Source organism: Triticum urartu, chromosome 6 (assembly GCF_003073215.2).
Source record: "Triticum urartu cultivar G1812 chromosome 6, Tu2.1, whole genome shotgun sequence".
NCBI lineage: Eukaryota > Viridiplantae > Streptophyta > Magnoliopsida > Poales > Poaceae > Triticum > Triticum urartu.
This window is the reverse complement of record NC_053027.1, coordinates 431,584,893-431,594,061: the sequence shown is the minus strand read 5'-3', so window position 1 is coordinate 431,594,061 and position 9,169 is coordinate 431,584,893. Positions and strand designations below refer to the sequence as shown.

General features: G+C 50.1%; 1 protein-coding gene across 1 annotated transcript; it reads right to left on the bottom strand.

Moving 5' to 3' along the window:
- Window positions 1-5,508: 5,508 nt before the first annotated feature.
- Window positions 5,509-6,202, bottom strand: LOC125512663 (ethylene-responsive transcription factor RAP2-2-like). Its single transcript, XM_048677759.1, has one exon. The coding sequence runs from the start codon at window positions 6,184-6,186 to the stop codon at window positions 5,629-5,631; it is 558 nt and encodes a 185-aa protein (XP_048533716.1). The 5' UTR covers window positions 6,187-6,202; the 3' UTR covers window positions 5,509-5,628.
- Window positions 6,203-9,169: the final 2,967 nt, after the last annotated feature.

Genomic DNA, 9,169 nt, shown 5'->3' with positions numbered 1-9,169 from the left:
CGTTGCAGGCGACCTTTCCATCAAAGGCGATTTTGGTGCAGAAGCAAACTGAAGATTTTTATCCTTCTAGGCGCCCATGTAGTCCAGAAGAGTTGCCTGAAATTAGTCCCTGAGGATTTGCATTAAGATTTTAGTAGGTTTATGCATAGATTCATGGCACCACCGAAGTCCCTGAGGATTTGCATGAGGTTGTCTATTCCTGTCGTTGTGGGTTTGCGAAGATTACCGTGTCGTTGGTGTATAAACTAACCCCGAGCTTAATTTCCCTGCCTGGCAAAGGGGCTATGAGGTCCATCTTGGTGACCATCTCTAGGAGGCGATGTAGGGGGTCGATGGCGATGATGTACAATAGGGGCATAGTGTCATTTCCTGAGGCCCCGGTGATGGTGAAATTGTAAGGGTGTCTTGTGTAGCACTAAGATATTTAGTCAATTTTTTTATTTCCTTAGACTTAGACCGCGCAAGACAAGCATTTTTCGCTATTTACGATTTCATATTCTTGTTACTAGATGTTCTATAGGAATAAGAAGAAATCGCAACTCCTTTGCGCTACACATAAAATTGGATTTCGAAGGTCCATTTTTTTTTTCAGAATCCTCTATTTTGGATCTTTAGTACTTTCATTCCTAGTTACTATCCAGGCAAGGTTTGGATTTCAAGAACTACGGTGATTATCAACCAAAATGAAAATGAAGAACATGTAAAACTATTTAATTCGAGGAGTGTTTACTCACACATTCATACTCATAGTGTGCTTTAATTGAATGAATGTGTACTTGCATCTGCATAGTGTGCTTTAACTAAAGGAATGTTTACCGACAATTTTATTGTTCCTATTGCATAACTCTTGATGGGTAGATCTAAAAAAATTGTTGATGGGTAAGTGGTTTGGGTCTAACTAAGCTATGAATTCAAACTTGAAAATGACAATGAACAAGAAACCGAAGGTCGGTCTAAGAGAAAAGAGGATAGAAATGCAAGAAAGTTGGTTGAATTGAAGAAGTTGCTGAAAGTTTCTGACTCCCAAGGCAAGTTTGTTGAAGATGCGGAAGAAGAAATGCAAGGACTGCCAGGTGCTCCTCCCAGCTCCTAGGCCTAGTAGTTAGGTAATTGTTTTCTTTCTCACATGAGTACCTAAAGAAAGGTACAACCCTTGTTATCTAACAATTTTTTGCAAGAGTTGCTCACTTCCTCAAGTAGTCTTGTTTGGACTATGTTTTTGTGTGTGTGTCTAGTTTCCTTTTATGGTGTCCTGTGTTGCAATCACCTTGTTTATAAGTGGTATATTTGTTTACTTTCGTGTGCACACAATGCACTCCCATGGAATGTGTCATATAATTGCTGTTCCCATACTACCTAATAATATGTACATTTGCATTCCAAAAGAAAAAGTTGTACACACCTAAAGTTATTTAGGCTATAGTCTTATTACTTCAAGTGGAACATCAATGGTGAGCCCTACCTACAAATTTTCAAGTTGTTCTCTACCTCAAGCTCTTAGATTATGTTTGATGTGCTTTGGTGAATCCAATATTCACATTACCGAAAAAGGCTTTCGCCCCGCTTTATATATAAAGCAAAGATCAATATCATCCGATACAAATGCACACCAACACCACACACACCCAAGGCAGGATACAAAAGCGCTGAGCGCAGCAACATCACCCTTAGCACACTACCACGAAGAGATAAAGCCGCATACAACGAACCATGGACTCCAAGGCGGTGCCTTCAGGAAGGATACAACACCCAAGCGTCGCCACCGCCCGATCCGAGGATCAGAGTTTCCCCCGGAGCCGCACGACGGGCGGTGAGAGCCGCGATGACGCCTTCAAGAAGGGAACGAGCTTCGCCGTCGCCGGTCCATCTGAAGATAGAGCAGGTTTTCACCCCGGCCAACACTCGTCGCCACCGAACGCTACACCCTGGCAACCACGCCGCCCACACGGCCATGGTCACCGGGCAGCGCCAAGACACGGGCTCTGCCCAAGAGCATCGTGCACCGCCACCAGGGCCGCCGCCCCGGCATCCAAGACCTTGACACCACTGCACCCGAGACCCGCCGCTACCCCAACCAAAGAGACGAGAAGAAAAGGATCCGCCTTTGCACCCCTGGTCCACCCCCAGCATCGAGACCCAATAGGTCGGCCAACACTGGCATCCATCGACCCATCCTGCAGCCCGTAGCACAAGACGAGATCGGCCCTGCAGCACCGTGGGGCGGGGACGAGGTCAGTCCTGCTGCACCGTGCGCGAGACGAGCTCGGTCCTGCGGCACTGTGCGCGAGACGAGCTCAGTCCTGCTGCACCGGGCGTGAGACGAGCGATGGACCGCAGCTGGGAAAGGGCCAGCCCTTCGAAGGGAGTAGCGCCGAGCACCGAGGAGATGGAGAGAAGGCCGAAACGGTCCGATCGCAGACAAGCTAATGCCGGAGAAGCTGGCCGCCGCCGCAAGCAGATCTACCAAGCCACCATGGAGCCGCCACGACACCGGGAGTCCACCACCGCCGGACCTGCACACTTCGCCGCCCACGGCCGGAGCAACGGCCACGCCCGGCAGCTGCCCTACCCGCGTCGCCCGGCGAGCTCACAGCGCCGGAGCCGCCGGGCACGCACCACCGCCGCCACGCGCCGCCGGCCGACCCCCACCACTAGATCCGGCTGGATCCAGCAGGGGGCTGACCGCGCGCCACCTCCCGAGTTGGGAGCGCCGCAGCCGCCCCGCCATGCACGAGACCCAGGGCACCGGCACGCCGCCACCAGCTGGCCGCCCCGTGAGCCCGCCGCCGAGCTGCTGAACATCGCGAAGTCCAGCGCCGCAGCCCGAGGAGGTCGCCCCGCGCCGGCGTCCCATGAGCAGGGGGGAGAAGGGCCCCGCCACCGCCGCGCCCACCGGGCTTTGCCCGACGGAGCTCGCCGGCGACGGCGGGGGAAGGGGAGGTAGGAGGGTCCGAGGTTGCAGCAGGTAAGGTCCCCCCCTGGCGCGCGCGAGCGCGCCGCAGGGGGGGGAGGTGGGGGAGGAGAGGGGGGAGGGGGAGTGGGGTGAGCCTGGAGGCGCTCGCCCGGCGGCCGGCGGTGGCGGAAGCAGGCGAGAAGGCCGGCGGCGGCGGGAGGGGAACCCTAGCAGGGGAGCGGGGGAGTGGGGCAGAGGTCGTTCCTTCGCACATTGAATGACGGACAAACTCCATGAAAGTTCCAAAACTAAAACCCTCGAGATAAGGAACTGCTTGACGCTTGTGGCCCTCGAGAGGTCACCTGAGTGGCCGCATGAATGAACCAATTGATGTACTACTCTGGGTAGCCCCAGGAAGAAAATGAGCTCTCCCACATAGTCGTATACCGGGGGGTCCCACACCTGCTTGGTTTCAAGCTCGTGTTCGGAGCTTCCTTGTCATGGCAAAGGTGATTAATAATCGCAATATCGTGTGCTTTCTGGGACCGAGATCGGTCACTTCTTGACCCACTAACCGGTGGTTTTTATTCACTACCACAAATTTCTTCTACCTTTCTTGGACTTGGGCACAAAGATGGTCATGCTCCTTGATATGCCTCTAGCTCTGTGGGCAAACATGCGACTTGAATTTCTGCATGAAAAAGCTTGGACCCGTGAAAAAATCGGTAAGACTTATCAATATACAATTGCCTTTCACTACTTACTCTTAGCTTTACCTGTACTAGGAGTGAAGTGGATGGATGACAATAGTATAAAAGATGCGTCCGCCCCTCCTAACCCTACAAGGACAAATCTGACATACAATTAGGGCTAGGGCCTCCACTAGCGGCGTTAGCCAAGTAGGCACCCACACCATGGGGGCTCGGTGTAGAACTACCATCACGATTAAGCTGTAGCAGTGAGGTGCTGCTGCACCGAAGGAGGTTCCCTTCGATGGGAGAACCGACCAAGCTCTCAGACGCAAAATCCTAAATCACTTGTGTTTTGATGAGACATGAAGCTGAAAACCACCAATGTCAATTATTACCTACCCTTCTTCCAAAGGGAGGTGGATAGGAGCGCCCCTAAGGCCTTGTTCGGTTCTCATGGATTTAATCCACTAGGGGGTCCAATCCCTGCGGGGATTGGGTGAACCCCTTCCCTGCACCCGATCCCCACTAATCCTTGCTAACCCCTTCAGTAGACACCCCTTGCTACAAATAAGTGTTCGTTTTTGTCGCCTCGCTTGGAAGAGATGGGAGTTGCGCTTCGCCCGAGATTCCTTCCACGGGGTGCTAGAGGGTGATTAGTTCCGCATGGATTTGGAGGGGTTTGGGTCGCGGAAGGAACACGCAGGGCTTAAGCGAATGCAGCAATATGGGTGGGCATGGTTTATTCCCCTCGCGGGGGTAATCCGCGTGGACCCCCGTGGATTCGCCTCAAAACCATACGGGGCTGGGAGTAACCGAACGAGGCCTAAGGGGTCTTTGTTCAGCTTAAATAATGGCCGCACTGGTTGACCACCGCATTTTGGTGCTCCGCCTTGCAGTGGCATTGTGTTTTCATCTGCCTTCGGCGATCTAGGAGCCTCCTACCCCATTGAGGTGTGAGGTAGCTTGAAGGCCATCCGGGGGATTACTAAGCTTAACGCACCAGGCATAGGAGGGATCCCCTTTTTGGCGAGGGAGGAGGAGGGGTGGCTGATCAAGAAAATTAGATAGGAACAAGAAGTCAGTCGAGCTCGGCAACTTCCCACATGGGCCTTTTATCCTATGCCCCTCGCCCTGCAGACCTGTCGAAGAAGTATCCCGTCAAAAGAAGAAGTTAGTTACGCAGGTGCACAAGCGCGAGAGTCCAATTGTCTGCACGCAAAGCCTTTTCAATTAGGCACTGGCAGGTTATTGACGAGTGGATATGGTTAACTTACTCCACTATAAAAACTCGTGCTAGCGTGGGAAATTAGGGCACTCTGGATGCTTGATATCTGAAACAGTATCAATGAGCATTAAATAGAGGTACAAATACAACAATCCACTACCTTATACTCCCTCTGTTTTTAAATATAAGCCCTTTTAAATATTTCAATACGAACTACGTACGAATGTATGTAGACATCTTTTAGAGTATGGATTCACTTATTTTGCTCCGTATATAGTTTGTATTGGAATCTCTAAAAGGTCTTATATTTAGGAACAGAGGGAGTATATAAAATTTGTATATGGTAATTAAAATATTGCATCTAGTGAGATTAATATGTGGATCTCTTGTGGAGTGGCCTCGTGTAGTAGAGGGAGAAATAGAAAAAGAGTTGCCACATATGTTCAGTTTTGAAGTTACTATGCACTGGTTCCGGAGACAAGAGTTGTATCATCCTCACGATACATTTTAAGAGCATCTTCAATAGATGGTTCAAAATTTGGTGGTCTAAAATCGGAGATGTAAAATTTGGACCATCAAAAAGTACGTTTTGGAGCTTCGAAAAAAGCTCAACTCCAACAGATGGTCCAAATTGATGGTCCAAAAAAGCAACTCCAATAGATGATCCAAAATGAAGATGTAAATTTTTTAAAACGACAAATTACTAGTCCATTCAACATAGTTCAAACATCAAATTCAACATAGTTCCATACATGAACTTCAGCTACTACTTATTCAAACTACTAGATAAACTACTCCTCATCGTCGGAGCTGCGGAACTACGCCCAGAACTCCTCCTTCTCCGGGTCGTCGCATCCCTCCTCATCCTCCTCCGAGAAGTCTGCCCAATCCTCCTCGGAAGAGGACTCGATGGGGATCATCGTCGAGGGACCGGCCTCGTCCTCCTTCTTCGCCCCCTTCTTCTTCTGCTCCTCCTCACGCTTCCAGTAGTACTCCAGTTTGGCCTGGACGTACTCCGGATGCTCCCGAGCAAACCTCGCTATTGCCTCCTTGTCGGTCTCGCCAACACTAACGACAACCGACGGCTTCTTCATCGTCTTCTTCTTCGTCGGGATCTCCTTCATCTTGATGCCCTGCGGCACAAGCATCTCCGCTTCCGCCTGACTCTTGATCTCTGGGAAGTTGAGGTGCTCCCGAGGCCTCTCGGCACGCCACACCGCCACGTCGTAGGCACGCGCGGCCTCGTGGGCGGAGGGGTACGTGCCGATCCACCAACGCCTCCCGGCGTCAGAGAACTCCACTCCGAAGTTACCAGAGGGCTTCTGCCTCACGCCGAAGAAGGCCGACTTGCCCTTCGGCGTCTTCTTCGGCGCCATCGGAGAGTGGTGAGAGCGGTGGAGCGGCGGAGGCGTGCGGCCGGGGCGGTGGAGGACGGAGCCGGGCGGGGCGGAGCTGCGGCAGCGTGCGGGGCGGTGGCGGACGGAGCTACCGCGGGCGGGCTGGGGCCGGACGGAGCTGCGGCAGGTCGGAGCTGCGGCGGACGGGGCGGGGCAGACGGGGCGGCGGCGTGCGCTGCGGCCACAGCCGGATCTGCGGTGGGTGGGCAGCAAGGTGGCATGGAAACAGCGGCGGGGGGCGTGGTGGGGCCGGATCTGATGCCGACGGCGTGCGGCAGGGCGGCGGCAGACGGGCGGGAGGTCGCGGGCGGGCGGGCGAGAAAGGAAAGAAAGTGGCGATTGGGCGTTCGCGGGCGGTGGCTAGTTTTGGACCAGATGCACCTCGTGATGTAAATTTGCATCACGAGGTGTTTTATTTTACATCATAAGGAGGCCGCGGTCTAATTTTTTTTACATATAGACCGTTTGTTGGAGCTGTGTTTTTTGTCTTAGACGGTCTAAAAATTAGTTATTTTTACAATTGGATCATTTATTGGAGATGATCTAAGAGGGTGTTTGGAAATGCCCGAGCTCCTCCGAGTCCTTGACTTCCACTCCTCCACCAAAAATACTGCTTCTTATAGAAAATAGCGCCCGTGAAAGATGTTCGCCATGCAGCTCAGCTCCCGATTCATGTGGAGCCGGGCGGGGAAATAGAAACGAGCGAGTTGGGTGTGGCCAGGCGAACTGTTTTGTTCTTCTGGTTACTTGGCGGTGGTAATTTCTTTGTAAATCATATCAACTCCGTGATTTAAGGATCTTGAGATCTCAGAAATTGCTACTCCGCGTAATCGCACTGCAACCGGCTCCACTCCGCGTTTTCTACTCCACGGAGTTTACTCGTTCGGCTTCGCTCCATCAACTCCGGAAAGCATCCGAACATGCCCTAAGTCTCTCTCATCATTAATTGAGCTACCACATCTGAGTTTTTTTTGTGAATCAACGTGTGGTTGAATGGTTAGAGCATCTCTAGCAGACCCCGCATCCCGCCGGCCCGCATAACGCGTTTGCAGTTCGCGGAAAACGGCCTTTGCGGGCCGGCGCGAACGGCCGCAGATGCAGCCCCCCTAAACGGAAAAGGATATTCACGGAATATGCTTTTTTACGGGTTGGCTTTGCAGGGTCTGCTCTTGCACCGCTGCATCCCGCATCCCATTGGCCCGCAAATTTCAAATCGGCAGCACAAAAAAAAAAAAACATCCACACTACAAAACAATTATTGAAATCACAGAAGCAAACTAAATAATTATTCAATACCAACATAATACAACAATCATCCACATTACAAATAATTATTCAACTCACCGAAGCAAACTTAAATAATGCAATACAAAACTTGTCACAAATACAAATACAAATGAATACAAAAATGATTTACTGTCCAGCCCTTTGCCAATGGTGTTCAATGAGATCATACTGAAGTTGAAAGTGGGTGTTTGCATTTTCAATCTCTTTGTAAGTCTTAAGAAAAACTCTAATGTGGTTAGGGTCTCTAGCTGGTTTGACACGACTACCCACATTGTCGTAGAAGAACTCCAAGTTCATTCCTCTCATCTTCGAGAATCATATTGTGAAGGATAACACAACATGTCATGATATTTTTCAAGGTCCTCTTGTCCCAAAAACGAGCAAGACCACGAACAATGGCAAACCTAGATTGCAAAACCCCGAATGCTCTTTCAATGTCTTTTCGGGCTGCCTCTTGCACCCTTGCAAATTCACAATGTTTTCTAGTTTTGGAATCTTTGATGCTCTTGACAAAGGTGCACCAAGGAGGGTATATACCATCTACAAGATAGTACCCTTTTGTGTATTCATGCCCATTAATAGTGTAGTTGCAAGCAGAAGGATCACCACTAGCAAGCCTAGCAAGCAAATGAGACCGTTGCAACACATTGATATCATTAAGAGTGCCAGGCATACCAAAGAAGCAATGCCAAATCCATAAATCCTCGGATGCTACGGCCTCTAACACAATTGTTGCATCACGAGACTTGACACAATACATTCCTTGCCATGCCTTTGGGCAATTTTTCCAAGTACAATGCATATAATCAATGCTACCTAGCATGCCAGGCCAACCTCTCCTCTCATTAGATGCCATCAATTTCTTTGTGTCATCCTCGTTGGGTGCCCGAAGATACTCAGGACCAAAGACACGGATGATCACTTTTGCAAATCTACGCACTGACTCAATTATGGTATCTTCACCAATGCGAAGGTACTCATCGACATAGTCAGCCGGAACGCCATATGCAATCCCCCGCGTAGCTGCAGAGATTTTTTGATATGCACTAAATCCCTTTAAGCCCGCATCATTTCTTCTTTGAGTAAAATACCAACAATTTGCCTCGCAAGCTTGAACAATTTTCACAAAGAGGGATCAGCGCATTCGGTACCTTCTCCGGAACAGGTACGGTGGATATGTTGGATTCTCCGTCAAGTAGTCTTGCATCAACATCTCATTCCCAAGATGGTGTAAGTGCATCTAGTGCCACCCCTAGTTGGTTTTGGAGTATTGACGACAAACCTGGTTAAGGGACTAATGTGGTTGTGAGAATTGCAGGATAACACAGGTAGTAGTCCCTTATTGATTCGGTTTACCTACCGGAGATGACCCCTAAAAATGTATGGAGACATTGAAGACGATGGTGGTATGTGAAGACATTCACATTGAAGATTATGACAAGAGAAGACATTGCGTGAAGACTATGGAGCACGAAGACTTAGTTGTTTCGTTGTTTCTTTTTCTTCTTTGTTGAGTCATAGGAACCACCGTACTGTTAAGTGGGGTCCTAGTGAACAAAGTCAGAGTGACTGAAGTGATGCTCAACCAAATCCTATGTCTTCGAGCGAAGACAATGAGAGCGAATCTTATCCAGAGCTGGATGAGTCAGCTTTACTTGTAGCCCAAGTCAAGCTG

Bases quoted from the DNA above. Each gene is read 5' to 3' on its own strand.
- LOC125512663 (XM_048677759.1), bottom strand. From the start codon at position 6,186: ATGGCGCCGAAGAAGACGCCGAAGGGCAAGTCGGCCTTCTTCGGCGTG.